This window comes from Rattus norvegicus, chromosome 17 (genome assembly GCF_021556685.1).
Source record: "Rattus norvegicus strain SHRSP/BbbUtx chromosome 17, alternate assembly SHRSP_T2T, whole genome shotgun sequence".
NCBI lineage: Eukaryota > Metazoa > Chordata > Mammalia > Rodentia > Muridae > Rattus > Rattus norvegicus.
This window is the reverse complement of record NC_141550.1, coordinates 18,005,850-18,027,188: the sequence shown is the minus strand read 5'-3', so window position 1 is coordinate 18,027,188 and position 21,339 is coordinate 18,005,850. Positions and strand designations below refer to the sequence as shown.

At 47.3% G+C, this 21,339-nt stretch overlaps 1 protein-coding gene across 4 annotated transcripts in view; it reads left to right on the top strand.

The window, feature by feature from the left end:
- The window catches only part of Cap2 (cyclase associated actin cytoskeleton regulatory protein 2), a 149,415-nt gene that overhangs the window by 119,247 nt on the left and 8,829 nt on the right, over positions 1-21,339 (top strand). For all 4 annotated transcript variants that reach the window (XM_087589689.1, XM_087589691.1, XM_087589690.1 and 1 more), the window contains 4 exon segments: positions 13,779-13,968; positions 15,501-15,673; positions 17,451-17,574; positions 17,670-17,752. In XM_087589689.1, the coding sequence (XP_087445815.1) occupies positions 13,779-13,968; positions 15,501-15,673; positions 17,451-17,574; positions 17,670-17,752 (570 nt within the window).

The following is a 21,339-nucleotide window of genomic DNA, read 5'->3' as shown; positions in this document are numbered from 1 at the left end:
TATTCAGTTAAAATACCATCTCCGTGGGCAAAGTAGCACAAACCTGTAATCCCAGCACTCAGGAGGCCGAGCCCAGAGGATGGCTATAAGCGTGGGTGGGGCCACCCTGAGGGACATAGCCAGACCGTGTCTCAAAAGTCTATTCATTTTCATCTATGTGCACTGCTGCTTTCCCTGCACATATGACTGCGTGATGGTGTCAGACCTCCTGAAACTGGAGTGACAGTTGTGAGCTGCCATGCAGGTGCTGGGTCGTCCGGAAAAGCAGTCAGTGCTCCCGATTGCTGAGCTATGTCTCCTGCCTCAAATGATTTAAGTTTATGTTTCCTTCATTAATAATGTTGATAGCCACCGTGGAATTGAGGATTCTTGTCATTTATTCTTTCACACACGACAAGACTATCAGAAGGGTGTGGTTTTGCAGTGGTGGAAGGGTGGGGGGGTGGCCAGGCAAAAGTCATCTCCATAGGAGATACGAACATGCTTCCTTGTTCGTTTTCTGTGGCTATAACAAAACACTCCACCCTGGGTCCTTTCTAAATGAAACATGTTCTTTAGCTCAGAGTTTTGGAGACTGGAAGTCCAAGATTGGAAAGCCCTGTCTACTGGGACCCTGGGGAAAAGCCTCTTCATGTACCGCCATACCCTACCCCAACACCCTGTCTCCCTGCAGAAGCATATGAAGACCTCCATTTCCCCACAATGCTTTATGTTCCTAAGTGATCTAGTTATATCAGTAAGTGTCGATGAGACACCTCCCGTAACTCAGGTCCTGGACCCCCATGACCAGCAGGCGGCAGTGAGATGAGTAAGAAAGGAACTCCAGAGTTCTGGAGTCGGCCAAACCCAACCCAGATTCACCGGCAAATGTCTGTGATGTGATGCAAATTATTATACAAATGTTCTGGGGAGTCTCTGTACAGGGGAACAGGGACTGTCCTCTCAGAAGAGCCCCAGAAGGGGCTGCGAGACGGTTGTCGCTAACGGGCGTACTATAGAACCACAAGGACTTGGCAGCCACGTGAAGAGACAGGTGTGGCAGCGTGCACTTAGAATGACAGGTCTGGGGAGAGGGAAACAGTTCCCTGGGGCTCATTGGCCAGCCTAGCATAATTGGAAGCCCCACTGCCCAGTGAGAAACCCTGCCTCAAAACACGAAGGTGGATGTCCCCCTTAAGGAATAGCAACTGAAGTTGACCTCTGGCCACCTCAAGCACATACACCCATACCCATGCACATGCTCCTTACACCTACGTAAACACGTAACACACGTGTGCATGCTTCACTCCATAAAACCTATGAAAAGATATTGGAGCTGAACCTTGAAGGATCTGGAAGAGTCTTCCATGAGAGTGAAGCCTTCTAAGACATGGAGAGGCAGGGTGGAGAGGTAGAGACCCGTCTGGGAGCACTGGGTCTTCTGTGCCCTGAAGCTATGAGCTCCCCGAGAAGAGGCACCCAGCATCCCCAGCAGTGATTGGCCCAGGGCTTTAGAAATAGATGATGCCCCACCCACTCCCACCTGATCAACTGCGGCCCTTAGCTACTGGTTGTGCCCAGGGTTAATGGACCCTGTGAATGGATGTCCTCATTCCTTTTTTTTCTTTTTTTAAAGATTTATTTATTTTATGTATATGAGTGCACTGTAGCTATCAGACATACAGAAGAGGGCGTCGGATCCCATTGCAGATGGTTGTGAGCCACCATGTGGTTGCTGGGAATTGAACTCGGGACCTCTGGAAGAGCGACCTTAACCTCTTAACCTCTGAGCCATCTCTCCAGCCCGGATGTCCTCATTTCTATGCTAAGATGGTGATGAGAGTGAACAGTGCATTTTCACACTGCTCAGGGACAGTCCCCTGTCCTACCCCTTGCCACCTGCTGCCTCTCCGAATTCAGGAAATTGAGTCTGATATCACATTAAGCGGGGGAGGGGGCAGGGGGCTTTCTTAAGAAACAAGGGGATATATGGTTATCCTGTAAACATGAAACAACACTTCATAAAACAATGCACAGAACTACCCCTGGCCCCTGTCTACCATACCTGTCGTTCAAACAAAGTGCTTTGCAACCCCCTGGGGACCAGCTCAGTGGTAGAGAACCTACCTGGCATTCTTGAAGACCCTGTGTTCCAGCCTCAGCACTACAAAGAAGGAGGGAGGGAGGGATGGAGGGAGAGAGGGAGGGAGGGAAGGAAGGAGAAAGGGAGGGAGGGAGGGAGGGAGGGAAGGGAGGGAGGGAGGGAGGGAAGGAAGGAAGGGAGGGAGGGAGGGAGGGAAGGAAGGAAAGAGGGGAAAGGATAGGGAGGGAGGGAAAACAGAAGGAGAAAAGAAGGAAACGCAAGCATCAGTTGACCTTTTTCCATGAAATTTGGAGCTGGAATTGAAGCCCATGTTACCGTGTGTTAGCCCAGGTTACCCTGTGTTAGCCCAGGTTACCCTGTGTTAGCACACATTACTCTGTGTTACCACACCTCAACTCTTAAGCTCAAAAGATGACAATCCTGGGTATTTTCATTTAAAATGGTTTTTGGGCAAAAATACACATAAACTATGAATGACCTAATAGCCCTTAACTTGCCTTTGTCTTCTTCATGTCTGCTCTTTCCAAAGTATTGATCTTTCAAGGCAGCACATTGACCTCCTCAGGATCCTACAATCCAAACGAAAACCAAAAAACCTTGAATTCTGTGACAGAGTTAGGCTCAACTGGCCCGATGTAGTCATTGTCCGGCTGAATCAAAGCACCCGTCCTTCTTGGCATTCATACAGCCGTTGGCTCTCCCTCATGCTCTCTCTGATGGGTACACTCGGCTATCTTTAACTCTGGGAAGCTTTCCCACGGAAATTTTATTTTTTCCTTCTTTTATGAGAAACTGTATTTTCGTGTTGCTGACACTGGCAACGAAGAAGAAAAGACAACTCGGAGAGTCCAGATTTGGTCTAGGTATCAGTTGCAGAGCAAGGTCAGACTCTTAACAGCCGACGCTCACCCAGATGATTTCTCTCATGCCTAGCTCACACCAGTGAATTGGACTGTCCCCATGTACCGTCTCTGCTGGGATGGCCTGATCCACTTTTATCAAAAAAAAACAAAAAACAAAAAACAAAAAATATCGTACGTTGGTCGTGTGGAACAGAAGTCATTTTTGGAGGGACTGGTCCAAACGTGAGAATTAAAGACATGAAGCAGAGATCTGAGTTTACCGGCACTGACTGTGTATGTCTCTCTTGGGGTGTCTCCAATATGTGGCGTTTACTCCATCTCTGAACTGACTTGGTTTTGTTTATTCTGTTGTGTTTTTTTCTTCAACTGCGATGCCCTGGTTCATCCAGGTCACCAAAGGAGCAACGTACAAGAACCACGGGCAGATAACCGTCCTGAGAGAAGGTAGAGCAAAGTTAAGAAGCTAGGGTGAAACGCTGAGGCACGGTCTCACGTAGCCTGGGCTGGATTCAAACTCCCTTTGTAGCCAAGGACGACCTTGAACTTCTGATCCTCCAGCCTCCAACTCCCAAATGCCAGAATTACTGGCTCATAGAAGTATAATTTATGCAGTGCTGGGTGTCAAGCCAGGGCTCCTTTTTGTTAAGTAGGTATACTCCAAATTGAGCCACACCCCCACCCCAAGACTTGGGTTCTCAGTGACTTTCCCTTTCACACCTTTCTTTTCTTAAAAAAAGATGTATTTATTTATTATATATGACGCTGTCTCCAGACACACCAGAAGAGGGCATCAGACCCCATTACAGATGGTTGTGAGCCACCACCTGGGTGCTGGGATTTGAACTCAGGACCTCTGGGAGAGCATTCAGTGCTCTTAACCGCTGAGCCACCTCTCCAGCCCGACAGCTTTCAATAAGGCTGTTTGGAGCCTCGATTCTGAAAGGAACTAATCCAAAGGGGGCCCCATGTTATGCCACAGTTGTGCCCCCACATTTTTATAGCAACTGCACATAAGTATAGGACTTTGTGGAAATCAGAAATGTCCATAGTGTTCAATACCCATTAATAAATGGAAGGCAGTCTTTAAGTTGGCTTTCCAAACGTGATTAATAAACATGTCCTTAAAATATTATGTAGCACTTCTCTGTGGTGTTATTAACGATTCTGTCTTCTTGGAATGGTTCCCAGGAGCTTTTTCTTTGGCAAAAGCCTCAAAAATCCAAATAAGTGGTAAAAGAATTCAGCCCGGAGTCATGAGTCCACGCTGGCTTTCGCTCGTGTTGCTAGGATGAGCCTCCTTCCGTTGCTATGCAGACACACTTCTGTTTTATTCCATCACTTTCCTGTCTGTGTGAGGTATGTGGTGTGGGGTGTGGGGTGTGGGGATGTGCACCTGTGTGCAAATATGTGGAGGCTAAAACAGGATCCAGCGTCCCCCTTGAAGACTCTCCCTCGTTGCCTTAAGACAAGGGTCTCTCTTTCACTGGACCGGACTCACCATCTTAGCTAGGCTGACAAGCCTGTCTCTGCTCCCCCAGTGCTGGGGTTATAGCCACAACCCATCCTTTATGTGAGTGCTGGAAATTCAAATATGAGTCCTCTTTTGTGTCTTGCAGAAAAAGCACGCTTACCCTCTGAGCCGAATCCCCACTCATCTTTCTTCGTTATAATTGTAATTGAACTGTAGCGTTAGTGTTGATGTAAAATCTGCCGGTTCTTAAGGAAGTTCTTTATGTTTAGAAATGTGTTGATCTGACTGCCGCTGATCAAGGTACAGATGTATGTATGTATATGTATATGTATATCTGTGTGTATACATATATGTGTATATATACATATATGTGTGTATATGTATATATACATATATGTGTGTGTATATATGTGTGTGTATGTATGTATATATGTGTGTGTGTGTGTGTGTGTGTGTGTGTGTGTGTGTGTATCCCAGCACAGTGGCACACACCCGTGAGCCCAGCATGTGAGAAACAGGCAGAAGGGTCACTGACTGCCAGTCCCACATAGCAAAGTTCATGGTCAGCCAGCCACATAACAAGAACATGTCTCAGGAGGGGTGAACTGCCAGGAATGGTGGTGCACATCTATGAAGCCAGCACCAAAGAGCCACAAGCAGGGGGATCTGAATGTGTACAGTGAATTTTAGGCCAGCCTAGACTACATGAGTCCCTGTCTCAAACAAACAAACAAATGGAATAATTAAAAAAAAAAAAGAACCCTAAATCAATTAGTGGTTGGAAGATGGTTTAAGCGCTGGGGTGGTAGCTGGCCCAGTGTGCTTGAAGCCTGCGCTCAACCCCCCGAGGTAATCCTAGCACTTAGGAGCTAGGAACAGGAGAATTGAAATCCAGTCATCCTTGGCTACATAGTGAATTGGAGTCCAACTGATCTGCATGGACCTATGGGAGGAGAGAGAGAGAGAGAGGGAGAGAGAGAGGTGAGACTTTTGCTCTTTCTTTAGTCACTGTCTCCTATTATGGAAATGAGGTCCATTGCTCTTGTGTTTCATGTGTACATCATGTGTCCGTCATACCAGGCCACTTGGGATTCTTCGTCTTCAGAAAAGATAATTGACAGTGTGATATATAAAATATTAGCTGTAATACATCATGAGATCCTGTGGTGTCAAAACTGTGAGTGACAGAGCATGGGACCTTTTGAACATCTGAGGGTATGACCAGGCACACGGGAGCTGTCATGGCTACCTGGAAATTGCTAGTCGTGGGCTTTGTTAGTGATTAACAGGCCAAGACGGTTCAAAAAAGGATGACCAGAGAGATTCTGCCCAGAAACAAGGGAACCAAATGTGTGCGTCCCTGGGGGGGGGGGGGACAACAAGACCCATAAATACTGCTGTGTGTCAGCTGCTCCATTCCTGTGGCCTTATCTACCATCTCCACAAATACTTTAAGGACAGGTGGCTCAAAATATTACCGCCGATAAGCCAGTTTTGTAGAAGGGAAGTCTCGGCAAAGGCCCCATTGTGAGCAACATAATCCACCTGTTCCAAGAAAGGATCAGATGATAATTTTGTGTTCTCTGTCCCTGCTTTGTAAGTGATGGTAAAAATACCAACCAAGATACTGGTTGCCTGACCTGTTCTCAAAGCTGGAGGTTAATGCTGTCTGCATAATATTTCTTCTTTGCTGAAACCCCCTCGGTCTTTTCTTTTCAGGATTAGGGAACTTGCGAAGCCCCCAGTGGTATGCTCTAAGTCACTGCAGCCCTAGGTCTGGCTCCCTGGCCCCCACACAGACTAATCCTACTGGCCCTTCTTTTCTACAAACTCAAAAAAAATCTAGATAACTGAAATCATTTTATGGCTTATTTAGAAGTAAGTTAAGACTGAATCTGAATGAACTGGTTATTTAAGAAGAAGCATTAGGGGAAGGAACATTCGATTAATTATATAGAATGAGTGCCACCGAACAATAGTAAGATTCCACTTAACGTCCTCTGCAATTTCCCTTTCTAGTAGAAATCTAAATTCCGGAGGCTGGCATGGTGGCTTGTACCTGAATTCTCAGCACTCGGGAGGCTGAGGCACGGGGATCACTGGGAGTATTGAAGCCAGCCTGGGCCACATAGTAAATTCAAGACCCTGTCTCAGAAACACCAAAACAAAATAAAGTCTGACTTCTGAGGAAATGAGTCGTGACTGCTCTGGGAAGCAGCCGTCGGTGAAAGCGAGGCACCAAGCACACGGGCGCACAGCTCTGGTGTGTGCAGTGTAGGCCGTGGCGTATATGGCGTGGCGTGCATCACTGGAGATTACCCCAAACTTACAAACGCCTGTGGGCCGCTTAGAATGTCTCTTGGTTTTCTGCCTAGAGTTCTCGGCTTTAAAAATGGGAGAGACAGCTGTTCCCAGGACAGTGACATTAATTTAGAGAGATTTGTAGAACATTAACTTTCTTTTAAAAGTCTTCGTGCCAGGAAAGAAAGGGGGAAAAAAAAAGTCCATAATCAAACATCTGCTCTCGGAATTAATCTTAATAGGCCTTAAAAGCCTCATTTGGGGTTTTTGTGCCGTGTTCTTGCAGCATAACTGAACTTTTGCACCGGGAACACAGCCATTGGAAATCATAAATGTTCTGTTTCTCTTTTTAATTTTTTAAGTGGCAAGCCATTGTTACATGACTTTTATAGACACTCTTCTTTAACTGTGCCCAGCCTGAAGACTGTAAGATACTCCAGAGAGTCATCTCCACAGCCTCAGAAAGGCTTGAGTGTTTGCCTGACTGGTAAGGTTTGGCACTGCTGCTTTGGTAAGGTTAAATCTGCCTCCCTTGGAGCTCCTACACTGAGACTGCCACCTTCTGCTTTCTGGGCTAGGTGACCTCATCCCAGTCACATGACCTCTCCTCCCTGGGTTCTGAGCCCCTAAGGTGTCTGGATTCTACGCCCCCCCACCCCCGCTATAAAATGAAAGTAATTGTTCAAGTCACACATATTATAAAAGAATTTATTAAGAAAAGCTTTCTTTGTGCCAGGGCAGTAATTTGATTGGTAGATCTGAGCTTCAGTCCCAGGGCCCATGGTTTGGTTTTATTTTGTGTTGTTTTATTGTTTTTTAAAAGCCATAAAAAATGGGTGGGATTGGCGGTCCAGCTCAGTGAGTGTGAAGGCCCCTGCCACCCACCCAGATGACCTGAGTTTGACCTCCGTGACCCACTCCATGGAAGGACAGAACCTGACTCCTCGAAGTTGCTCTTTGGCCTAAACAAGGCTCACGAAGCACAAAGCCAAGCCTGCATCTGTACCCTCACAGGCCCATGGGAGAGGGGGCTGCAGAGGAAGCAAGGGAGGAAGGAAGAACATTTGAGGGAGACCCCACATTTGCAAGTTGATCATACCTCTAAACATCCTGATGCTCCACGGATACAATCCCACAGCTCCACCCACAGAATGAGGGAAGTCCGAATGCCCATCCGGCAGTCTCCCAAGACCTCAGCAGCACCCAGCAGAGAAGGGAGCCCTCTTCCAGGCCACCCCCCCAGGTTCCCACGGCAGGACTTACCCCCTTGAGATACCTCCCGACAAACCTGCCCCTTGGCAAACCCCCCCCCTATGTCTCTGCACGGACCCCACTCAAAACCCTAAGAATGCAAAATTCCGCCCTGCTCCAGTGAGTGCCCTGTCCTTTGATCTCTTCTCCCCCACAGTGCCTACAGCCTCAGTTCCTGAGTTGTCAATGGGCACCCGAGGCCCTGGTGAGAGTTCCCATTCAGTACAGACACCCCAGCGTATCAGCTACGTCTCCTGTTACATTCACCTTTCAAAGGCACCTTGCGGATGACCTCTGACTTCCCATCTCTAGTCCCTAGGACACTGAGATACCCCCACTCCCACCCCCACCCCCGGACAACTTGAGCACTCCATCGGGAACCATGATCTGGGTACAAGTGAGTCATTTCTGTGGTGAGTACAGAAGTGACCAAGCAAGAGGCCCGATTCTACAACAGAGTACCAATGTTTGCCAAAGTCAGGAAGAACTCAGCGGATGCCACGGGTGCCGGTACCAAAGTGAAAAGTTTTCTTCTCCCCACCCGGTGAAGGCTGTTCCAGACATTCGTTTAAGCGTGAGAGGCCAGTGAGGAGCAGCAGAGATTAAAACCAAACCAAGCCAGGCATCATGATATGCACTAATGATCCTTCAGGGATGGACTGAGATAGGAGTAGACCCATGGGGCCAGCCTGAGCTACATTAGCAAGACCATGTCTCAAAAAGAAAAAAAGAAAAAGTCAAGGGCGTTATGTTCCTCCCAGCACTTGGGTCACGTGTATTCTAAGTGCAAATCCAGGGGAAATGCTATTTAAAGAGGTAATCCATCTGGCCCGTCATTTGACCAGTGACTTTACTTAATATAAAATCTGTATTAATTCTTTGAGAATTCCATACACGCTCTCAAAGTACTTTGATCATATGTATTCCCCACCCCCACCCCAACTCCTCTTCCTAACTCCCTCCAGATTCACCGTTTTCCTCCCCACCCACCAATTTCGTGTACACTGGTGGCTTTAAGCAAACCTGACCCAGATCAGGTGAGATGGCTCAGATCCATGCCAAGCCGGGTCACCTGGGCTCCATCCCTGGGAAAGAAGGAAAGTTCTTCCCTAAGCTGTCCTCTGACCTCTGCACACGCGATGTGGCAGGCATAGACACGTGCAGAAATAAACAACCGTAATTTGTTTTTGTCGATGTAGCTGGATCTGCAATCCCAGATCATGGAAGGCGGAGGCAGCTAGGTCAGTGTGGTGGTTTGCCCTGAGTTATCTGTATTTTGATGCTAATTCCGCTGCCCCAAGGACAGCTGCCTAGTCACACACTCAGGACTCGGGTGACTTCACCAGAACCTTCTCCCCATTGAATTTGTAAAATACAGGTGAGGGACAGGTACAGGATAGAAGGAGGCCTGTCATTGGAGGAGAAGGAAGGATGGGTGGGAGAAAAGCTTGAAGGAAGAGGAGGAGACTGGGACGGAAAGGGGAAGAGACAGGAGGGAGAGGGAGAGAAGCCGTGGCAGGACAATGGAGGCTGACGTTAAGATTCCGCTCTGTGTATTTACAGGTTATTAATGTTCCTAAGGGATGGATGTGTACAGGGCTTTGTATGTTTAGGTGGGCAATTACATCTTACCAATTGGGCCAAAGGTTATTGTGTTGTGGGTTCTTTCATGTGTAAAGGAGTGTGGCTGAATTGGAAAGTGTGCTTCTGGCAAGATATCCAGCAGATATCTTGGAGCACTGTGGTGTAGACCTAGTGGGGATAAAAGACCCCATACTTTTATTATTTTTCATATTTTTTTACAACAACGGGTCAGGAGTTCAAGGTCATCCTTGACTAGATTCTGAGTTCCAGGCCTACATGGGCTCCATGAGGCGCCGTCTCTGAAAAATAAAAGTCTGGATCTAGATAAAGAATTTCCGTAAAGAAGGCTTTAAAAATCAATATATGTGCTAGAACTGTGCCTCTGGCATTGGCTGCTGCTTACTGTTGACTGCAAACAGCCTTTCTGGGTTCTCTGCCGCCTTCTCTCGCAGAGGGATTTTTGTGCAGCCCAAGTGACATTGTCCTATTTAAAGTTCATCTCAGCCCTCGGGATAGGACGATTGTCCCCATGGTTATCCCTATGTCCCTATACAGCAAATGCAAAGATAAGTAGGGGGGCAAAACACACACACACACAAACAAACTCACACAGACACAGAGAAAAAGAGAGGAGAGAGAGAGAGAGAGAGAGAGAGAGAGAGAGAGAGAGAGAGAGAGAGAGAGAATATGAGAATGCAGCCCACCCTACTTGCATTCTCCAGTTAGTATTTCTGCCACACAGCCTGGGCTGTGAAACTGGGAGATTTTAACAGATCCCTAAGTGGTTCAAGTGTTCCAATGAATCTAGAGCTGAATTCTGACTGAGCAGTCAGTAAGTACTAAATCAGCGAAAACATTTGGTGCCTGAGAGTCCTTCCTCAACCTACCCCCACCCCAGGGCCTGCCTTCCTCTCTCCTTCACTGGAGATTGGACTGATTCCGGTGGGATCAGTCTTGCTGGATGCTGCCCACTAGGTGCCAAGTCCCAGAAGGTCTGTAACAGGGTACAGAAAAAAGAGGACAGGGAAGATTAGTTCCTCCCCACCAGTGCTTGGGGGCAGCCCAAAGAGATTCAGTTCAGGGAAGGCCTAATCAGTTTGGTTTCAAGTCCACTGTTCAGTAAAGCCCCTGAATGCTAATTGCAAAGTAACCTTGGAAACCAGAGCCTGGTACCCAGCGAACGTTGTAGAAATGTGGCTGGACTTCAGAAGGGCACGTCCGGGGCAGCATTTCACAGGCTCCAGGCGCCTTGCTTTGGGAGATTGTATGTTCCACATTTATCTCTGTAAACCCTCTCTGTTGTCACCAACTGAACATGTCAAAGTCCCCAGAAGGTAGGATATGGTTTATCCATCGCTGCGTCGTCTCCCAGTTCTTAGATTCTGAGAACAAAGGGACCAGTGTCCCTAAAATGTGGAAGCCAGGGACACGACTCCCTTTCTCACAAAACAGGATGCCCGCAAAGCCGAAGTGTCTCAGGTGTTGGGGGAGGCCACTGCCCCTCCACTGGCTGCACAGAGTGATTATGAGAAAGGGTAGCATTCGGTGGCTCTCAGTGGCTCTCACTGAGGCCTGGAATACAACTTGATGTGCAAAGCATATGCCGTGTGTCCTTTATGAGTCTGAGCAGGTCCCTCAAATTTCACCTCAGTCACATGTCAGAAATCATTTAGGATCCTGGGGAGAAAAAGAAATTGGTTGGTCTCGAGAACTATGAAACCATTTTCTGCTTGCCCCCAGAATCCTGAGGGAGTCAGGCTGCTGCTCCTCAGGAAAAAAAAAAAAGTGGTAAACTGTAGCTCCAGGAGAGAAGACTTCCGCCCACTGCAGCCGAGGCTCAAAAGATACACATTCTGAATGAGAGAAGAGTCTTTTCTATTCACAGCAAGTCTGTGCTGAATAGAGATTATGTAAGTGCTTGAAAATAGCTGTTTTAAAAGACAACTGCAGATTGAAACTTCCTGACTTTGACGTCTCATAACGCCAAGTTGTTTGTGAAAATAAGATTATGCTGTGCTCGTTAGCACTTATATAAGGTTTCAATTCTTGTTCTGGGAACCGAAAACACACAAACTACTCTGTCTCCCCCCCCCCCCCCCAGTCTCTTAGTTTCCTGTTTCAGGGTATTTTTGAGACGGGGTCTCACTATGCGGTCCAAACTTGCCTCTATATGAAAAGTACAGGGTTGTCTGAAACTAGTCATCCCCCTGCCCCAAGACTCTCAGTAGTGAAATGCCTGGAAGGTTCCACTCCCCCCCGCCAGCTCTGCCTCTCTAAAATTTAATTGGCTTCTAATTCCTTTGCATAGGCATATACCTATGTCAGTGTTTACAAATATTAACGAGAAGAAGGATGCCTCCGAGCTTAAGAGCTCTTCCTGCTCTCCCAGAGGACCTGGGTTCGATTCCTACCACCCATGTTAAGCAGTTCACAATTGACTATAACTCCAGATTCAAGGATACGTCCATTAGCAGACACCTACATGCCTGTTGCGTATGCCAGACAAATGCCCGTACATTTGCATAAATAAAAGCAAGAGGTAAAATGATGTTTAATGGGGTGGTTTGAATGAGAATGCCCCCCCCAATGGTGCTCATATGTCTAAGTGTTTGGTTCCCACAGGTTAGGAAGGATGGGGAGGTGTGGCTTTTGTGGAGGAGGTGCGTCACTGGGGGTGGGCTTTGGGGTTTCAAAAGCCCACAGCAGCTCCAGTCTCAATCCCTCCCTCCCTCTCTGCCTGTTGCCTGGGGACCAGGATGTTAAGCTCTCGTCCACTGCTCCAACACTATGCCTACCTGCCTGATGCCCTGCTCCCCGCCATGATGAAATGACTGACCCTCTGCAGACTGTAAGCCAGCCCCCAATTAAACACTTTCTTTTATAAGGTGCCCTGGCCGTAGTGCCTCCTCTCAGCAATTGAACAGTAACCAGGGCATCAAAAATAAAAGTATGTGCATCTTAAGTTTGTTGTACATTTAAGTCCAATCGGTTTTGAATGCTGTGAGAATATCATCTATAGGGGCAATGTTAGTTAATTTCTTATCCTTGTGACCAAACGCCTGACAAGAAGCACCTTAAGCAGGGGAAGAGTTTGTTTTGGCTCAAAGCTGTGACAAGGGGGGAGGCTTGGCAGCAGGTCTGTGAAGCAGCTGGTCACACAGGGTTGAGAGGGGGAAAGATGAAGGTTGGAGCTCAGCTCCTTTTAACCCCATCCTGCCCCCAACCCAGGAACGGCACTGCCAACTCTTAGACTTGGTGCTCCTTTCTCAGCAGGGTTTTGCTGGAAATATCCCAAAAGGCGTAGTCAGAGATGCGTCTCCACCATGCGTCTACGTCACATCCATAAAGATGAGCAGCCACAGTGACAGGAAGCCCCCCCTCTTGGACCCTCTGGTCCCGCTATCTGAATCTGTTTGGCCTCTGAGCTGGGAACTGCGTGACAACAGAATGTGAGGGTATGCGTGGGCCAGTCCACCAGCCTTGATATTCAGAGCATTCATAGAACAATCAGGGTTCTAGGTGCCCTCTTACCTCTGGATCTGACGTGCGTGGGTCACAAATGACTTTTGCTTTGGTGGGGGACAGTTTGAGGCATGCGAATTTGGGAAACAAGTTCCAGAGAATTTCAGTCTCTTAAGAAGTGCTCAAAAATGTCTCTCTCGGGGTTGGGGATTTGGCTCAGTGGTAGAGCGCTTGCCTAGCAACCGCAAGGCCCTGGGTTCGGTCCCCAGCTCCGAAAAAAAGAAAAAAAAAATCTCTCTCCCTCCCTCTCTCTCTCTCTCTCTCTCTCTCTCTCTCTCTCTCTCTCTCTCTGTGTGTGTGTGTGTGTGTGTGTGTATGTGTGTGTGTATGTGTGTGTGTGTGTGTCTAGTTTTAGTTTGCCATGTCCACCAAAAGAGTTACTTTTCTTATCCATTGAACAACTTTTTCTCATGATTCCAATTAGTCAAGACCAGATTTCATTCTTATCCAGAGCCTTGGACATGAATATGGGCCTGCGGTTGTTTGCTGACAACTTGCTTGCAATAGGATTTCTAAACATCCAGGGTCCACCTAACAGACTGTGTCCCCAGGAAGATCACCCCCCTACCCCCGATCCAGGACCTTCAAACAGACTCTCAATGCCTGGCTGTGCCTCCAGGACCCTGTTGGAGAGTCTTGAACCCCTGACAATCCCAGCCAGAGCTCCGGTCTCAGCAAAGCTCCCATCTTCTGTCTCCCACAGGGTCCTGTAGCATCCACAGCATCAGCGTTTTCCATTCTCTCCTCTGGGCCCGGTCTCCCTCCACCACCTCCACCACCACCTCCTCCTGGACCACCTCCCCCTTTTGAGAATGAGGGCGGAAAGGAGGAGCCCTCCCCGTCTCGCTCAGCTTTGTTTGCCCAGCTAAATCAGGGAGAAGCCATCACAAAAGGTAAGAAAACGAATCCCAGTAGTCAACTCCCTTCCCCTTTGGCTCTAGGCATAGGGATTCTCTCCAGGGTCTCAGGGTCATTCCACCAGCATCCTTAGGATACAGGGAGAAGGAGCTGCCTCTGGGGGGTGGGAGCCTGGGTGCTTTCCAGCTCCAGGAACACAGGCTTCATTGGGCTGCAACATAGACCAGTGAGAACTCAAGAGACTCTGGGTTCTCAGTTGATCCATGAGCGGCGCCCCCTCAGCCGCAGGGCTTCCCCACCAATGCCAAAACTAAGTCATCAAGATCAAATGACATAGAGATGGCGAATGGCACCACCCTGTCCTGTGTCCTACAGCAGAGACTCCTGGAAGGTCTGTCATGGACCTTTGTCTTCTTATGTCAAGTAGCGGATTATTTCAATGCAGATGCTTAACACTTATGAGGATCAAAAGCACACTCATGCTAGACAATACAGTCATGTGGCCAAAAGCTATGCTGCCGGCATCTTGGTTTTGCTCGGTTAGTAGGATTGAGGGTGTAAAGGTTGGTCTTCATGGAGCTGGAAGCCAAGGACTCGAACCTTCACATTTATTCCTGGATCAGACATGTACTGCTCATCCCCCTGAAACTCGCTTGCAGAGTAAGGGACTTCTAACTCTAAAGCTGATTTCAAGTTCTGAAAAGTACTTTCTGGGGGTGCATAGGGGTGCCGTCCGTCTCTTTAAAAACAGGGCTCCTCACTGCTATTTTTCTCATGACTGTGACAAAATTCCTCACAAAAGCAACTCAAGGACTGACCCATCTGTCTTGGCTCACAGTCTGAGAGGGCGTGGTCCATTGAGAGAGGAAGCAGCACAGGACTGCTTGCTCCCATCATAGTGGGTCAAGGGGCAGAGGGGCATGAACACCAGCACCCAGTTCACACTCCCCCTTTAATTCAGGCTGAGGCCCCAGCCCATGGCACGGCCCAGCCCTATTCCGGGTGAGTCTTCTCTGCTTGGTGACAAATCTCTGCAGATTCTCTCACAAACATGCCTAGAGTTGTGTATCCTAAGTGATTCCAAATCCAGCCGAGTTGACCCTTCCTCTCCTCACTTCTTGGGGAAGCAGGAAGCAGACAGGAAGTGGACAGGAAGTGAGGCTAGGCTATGAGATTTCAGGACCTACTGCAACCAATGACCACCTTCTTCCAGCAAGGATTCACTTTTGATCAAATCTAAAGGTTCTTTTTTTTTTTTTTTTTTTTTTTTTTTTTTTTTTTTTTTTTTTTTTTTTTTCCTTTTTGGAGCTGGGGACCGAACCCAGGGCCTTGCGCTTGCTAGGCAAACGCTCTACCACTGAGCTAAATCCCCAACCCCAGCTTTGTCTACTCTTATATAGTCCAAACTCCACCCAGTCTTTTAAGCTGTTCTCATACCAGTGAAGACAATCCCCCAGACATGGCCACAGACCAACCTGACCGAGACACTTTCTTACTGAGATTCTCTTCCCAGGTGGTGATCCTAACTCAGGGTAAGTTGACAATTAAAACTGTCCTGCCTTCCTAGGGCTCCGACATGTCACGGACGACAAGAAAATATACAAGAATCCCAGCTTGAGGGCCCAAGGACAAATTCGATCTCCAACCAAAACCCGCACGCCGAGCCCTACATCTTCAAAATCGAATTCTCCTCAGAAACATGCTCCAGTGTTGGAGTTGGAAGGGAAGAAATGGAGAGTGGTGAGTGAAATCCTGTAACACTGACTCTGATTCACTCGGCTAAAACCAACCCCTAAACACCTCAAACCGCTTCTGAAACTCACGGGAGTTTCCAAGTGAGGTAGTAAGATGCAAAAATGAGGAACCAGGTACTTCTGCAGACTTGTATACGTTTTTTTCAGTAGCTCCTATGGGTTCTTTCCTTCTACTTTCTAGAATTACTTTTGGCTTAGTTTGGTTTGGTTGGTTTGGTTATTTGGAGACAGCGTTTCCCTGGGTGGCCCTAGATGTCCTTGAGCTCGATCTGTACATCAGGCTGTCCTCGAACTTAGAGATGTGCCTGACTCTGACTCCCGAGTGCTGGGATTAAAGGTGTGCACTGCCACCACTGCCTTGTTTAAAACTATTTCTTAACTGTGTAAAAATGCACATAGCACTCACCGGTAACCACTGTTACAGTAAATATTTAATCTCAAATTGGGGTTTCTACCCCACCTTAGATCATCCAGTTCCCAGATAAAAGACACACAACCTTTACATTTATACTAAGCCTCAGTCAGCGTGAGGGCCGGTCAGATATCTACCTTCTCTTCTGTCGCACCTGCTTACCTATAGACCCAGAGTTTAGCTTGCTACATTCCACATGGGCTGCTCTCAACTCCAGCTGGCCAGCCCTCGTGGCTGTGTTTTCATAACTCAGCTACCCATGGTGGCTTCTCCTCTCTCCACCTTCTTCTTTCTCCCCGTTGTGGTCTCCTGCCTCAGACCCCAAGCCCTGGAACTAAAGGCCCTGCCTATCTCCTGCCCAGCTATAGGCTGTAGGCAATTTTATTCACCAATTAGAGATAACTTGGGGAGCAAGGTTACACAGAATCACTTGGTTCTACGAGTGGATTCTCTCATCCCTGGGACAACCAGGCCTTGGGGGCAAGGGGCAGTATTTAGCGTTATAATACATAGCAAAAGACCAGATTTCAACAAAGCATCTTTGAGTGCACATCCCTGTGATGCTCAGTATGTTTACAGCTTGTGTTTCTATCCCTAGCATTCGCTGCAAATACACTTTATCTTGCAGAACTCAATCTGTTAGACAATGCTTCCTTTCCCTCTAGCCCTCCAGCCCCCAGCCAGTGCCAGTGTGCTTCCTTTCTGTGAACTTGACTACCTATTTCCAAACTTTTAAGTTGGTGGGGAAGAAGCCATCAACCGGTACTCCTGGAACTCTGTGCCTTGTGGTGATGGGCTGATAGTTTTGTTCATAACCTGAAGCCACCACTGCCACCCACCGTTCTCAGGGTTAGTTATATAAGCGTGTCAGGGAGGCTTTGAATATGGATGACAGCCGGAGTCAGAGAGCATCCTAAAGATTAAGGAACAAAGTCCTTGGAAAGTCACCGAGGCCTGAAAAAGACAATGGAGTTTGAACTACTGTTCAGATCCCAGCAGCCCCATCTCCTGATGACCAACCACAGCGGGGTCTGATGCAGCATCTAATGGACTGCCAGCATCCAAGTCTGCCTAGCAACCAAGTCAGCATAGCAACCACACCCCTGCTCCAGCCCTGCCCTCTAGCAGGGCTGTTACACTAACTGATCCCCACTTCTGAGCAGGAGTTCACTCACTCCCATGATTGCAATCGACAGCTAAGACCTGGAGGTTTCTCCATAAGGAGAATGTTCCAGAAGAGAGCATGCTGAAAGGCGACAGTTCTGTTGAAGCCTTCTAGCAAGGTCAGCAGTTGGTGGGTCCAGCCCATCTTTCTGTTCATGTTTAATGCCCATGTCTGTTCTACCTTTAGGAATACCAAGAGGACAGGAATGACCTTGTCATCTCAGAGACTGAGCTAAAACAAGTGGCGTACATTTTCAAATGTGACAAATCCACTCTTCAGATAAAGGGAAAAGTAAACTCCATCACCGTCGGTAGGCAAAATGAAGCCTGTGTGTTTACAGTGTGGAGCTACGTTGCAGAAACCTGCCGCAGGCATTTACCCGAACGTCGTCTTTTTCTCTTTTAGATAACTGCAAGAAGTTTGGCCTGGTGTTCGACCATGTGGTGGGCATCGTGGAAGTGATCAACTCCAAGGACATTCAGATCCAGGTGAGCAACGTCTACAACCCATGCTGCCCTGGCCAGGGCTCTGTGTAAACCACTCATCTTCCTGCAGGGACAAAGGAAAGGACTCACGTCCCTTATGTCCACCCCAGGAACATCGAATTCCTTATCTTTCTAAACACAGCTTCATCGCTGCCCCTCTGGGGAATCCCTGTCTTTATTCTCAGTCACCATTAGTCGGTTTTGGTTTTTTTTTTTTCCCCCTCCCATTTTGTACCACAAACACTGTCTTAGCTTCTTGATCTCAAGGAGAGCTACCAAGCTGGGGACACAGCTCAGTGGCCCAGTGCAGGCACTCATAAGGCTCTGGGTTCTGTCCAACACAGGAAGAAAGAAAGAAAGGAAGAAAGAAAGAAAGAGAGAGAGAGAGAGAGAGAGAGAAAGAAAGAAAGAAAGAAAGAAAGAAAGAAAGAAAGAAAGAAAGAAAGAGGAAAGGAAAGGAAAGCAAGCAAGCGAGCAAAGCCAGCTACGTAGTATTTGCAGCTCTGAAGACCTGTGTAGCACCTGAACACTAACTATAGGCACCCAGTAAATGTTGTTGAGCACACGAGGAGACGAGTCAGCTACTATGAGTAAAGAATATTGAGAGTAGGAGAGTAGGAAAGTAATGTTCCCCAGACTAAAAAGAATTCCATCCATAAAGAATGGCCCTGAGGAAGGAGGAGGATGGTACATACAGAATCAATGAGATAACCAGAAGGAAAAAAAAGAGAGAAAGAGAGACAGGGAGTAAGTAGAATGAGGATTGAATTTTCAGAAACAAGAGAAAAATCAGTACACCTTCATTAATTTTGATTTTGTTAAATAGGCTTTTACGACATACAGAAATCCAAAGGACTTCTGACATTGGGCCAGGTCCAGCTCCTCTCCTTGGTTCTGCTATTTGCATAGTGTTAATTACCCTTTGCGTCTGGTGTTTCCTGGTGATGACTGACAAAATTAGATTGCAGTTATGTAAATCTTCCCCCTTCCCGGGTTTCTCTCCATTCACACATTTAATTAGAACTCACTTAATTGTATATATTACGTTTGTGTATTTACCTTGTCATTTTTAAGACGTTGGCTTTGTTTATGCCCACTGTGTGGAAACAGCCCTGATTGGGCATCCTGAATCCTGGCTAGGAATGCCGGCTCTACACATACACATCTGAGGATCCCAGGAAAGGGGAGGCTACGCTGTAATCGGATTAAGAATCTCTCTTGAAGGGGCTGGGGATTTAGCTCAGTGGTAGAGCGCTTACCTAGGAAGCGCAAGGCCCTGGGTTCGATCCCCAGCTCCGAAAAAAAAAACCAAAAAAAAAAAAAAAAAAAAAAAAAAAAAAAAAGAATCTCTCTTGAAATCCTAAAGCAAACGGCAGGTTTCACTTCAAAGAGTTGCTATGGACACCAAAGCAAGAGTTTTCTCCCCGTCCTTATTTCTATTCTGTAATGCATTAGAGGTCCTAATCCCTTCAATAAGACAAAAATAACCGAGGGAAATAAAATGGGAAAAGAACAGATAAAAATGTCTCTATGTGACAGTTTTATGTAAAGGCGAAGAGACAAGCAATAAACTATACAGCAAGGCAGGTGAGTAGGTGGTATACTACCAAAGGAAAAAGTCATCTCTCAACACCACAAATATGCATCAGGAAATGGAACATGAAGTAAGACCCAGCATAGCACCAGAACCAAAGGGGACCGAGTACTAAATCAACAAAGCAAGCAAAAGGGATTCATAAAGAACGCAGAGTTGTGAGTCAAATGAGCAAAAAAAAAAAATGACCCCAGTATCGTTTCCACCTCTTCAGTCTGTAAGTCCAGCGAAGCTCAAAGATTTCGGCATTTTTTTTTTTTAATTAAAGAAGAAGAAGAAAATCAATAGCAACAACAACGAAGCTTGAAATTCATTTGGAAACTAAGAGACCAAAACCAGTAAAATCGGAAGGGGGCCTCGGTGGTTACAGGCAACACTGCTCTTGCAGAGGATCATCCTAGGCAGCAAACTAAGCTGCCCACAACTGCCCTCGACTCCAGCTCCCGAGCCCCTGGAGCGCTCTTGTGAACTCCAAGTGACCTGCGCTCACACTGGTACAAATCTATGCTCAAACACACATGATACGCAGAACTCAAAAATGAAATAAAACCTTTGAAAGACTAGATGAGAAACTTTGAAAGCAGATGAAGGAAGTGAATTGGGTCATCCTGAGGTGGCGTGGCACATGGTTCGAGATACTTAAAAAAGAATCCCTCTTCCCCCCCCCCCCAAAAAAAAACCAAAGCAGACTAGCAAGCCATGATGTAGATGGGTGTAGACACTGAAGCGGATTTTAGAACAGTTGGTTATGTATGTGGGAAGACGACACGGAGGGGCTGGAGAGATGGCTCACCAGTTAAGTGCATTGGCTACTCTCGCAGAGGACCTAGGTGTGGTTCCCAACGTTCAGGTTATCTCCCCACCATCTCTAACTGGTCTCGGGATCTGACGCCCTCTTGTGGCCAGCACAGGTAGTGCATACACATGGCACACAGACACACATGCAGGCAAAACACCCATACTCATAAAACGATTTTTAAAGGAAAAAAAAAATCAAAAATAAAACAACCACTAAATCTCCACTTCATGCCATACTTAAAAGGTTCCAGATTAAATACCTTCAAACATTTAGAATGATGGAGGAAAAAAAAAACCCTTCATGGTTTCGTGGTTCACATGATTCAAAACCACAAACCATAAAGAAAACAAGTGGTTGATCTAACCCCGTTAAAGGTAACCCCGTAATTTCTAGGTTGGGGATTAAGTTCAGCGGTGAAATGTTTGCATAGCCTGGGTGAGGTCCTAGGCGCAATCCCCAGGACTGTGCGTGCGAGGATGTGCACACACACATCACAATTTTCATAATATATATTCAACAGAGGATACGATATGCATAGCTGAAGGGCCAGATATGGATGAAGGAAAGATATTTGCAATGCAGATAATGAAAAGGCTTTGCATCCAGAACGGGAACGATGGTAACGAAGACCAGAAAGTGAGACTAGCGCTCTAATGGCAAAGCCAGCAGAGCGCATTAACAATTCAGAGACGTAAAGAGTGAACTGGTTGGCAGACACACACACGAAGATATGCTGGCGTGACAGAAGGAGGGGTGTGAATGGATACCGCAGTCGCAGATTCCTGTTCACGCTCATCTCTTTTGCATTCAGAATGCTCCTCGTTCTGTAAGGAGCCGCTTTGGCGGAATCTCACGGGTAAAGGAGCAGTAAGGGCAGGACAGACTGAGTGCGTGCTCAAATGACTGACGGACGAGCCTTCCTGGAAGTGGAGCACCGGGCTCCCTGCCACCTCCAAGTGACAGCATGAACTTGGTACCCTCACTGCAGGACAAACTGGCACCAAGAGCGAATGCCACATCCGTAACCTGTGGGTGAATCGTTATGTGTTTCTGTGCGCAGGGTAAAGCTCTAGCCACAGGCGAAGGAAACGCGGAAAGCGTGTATTGGAGTGGTGTGATAGCAGCAACAGAGAACAAAAGTACTTACGTGTCCACCTACTGGCAAATGGGCAAACAGCTCTCCAAGTGCTACTCAAC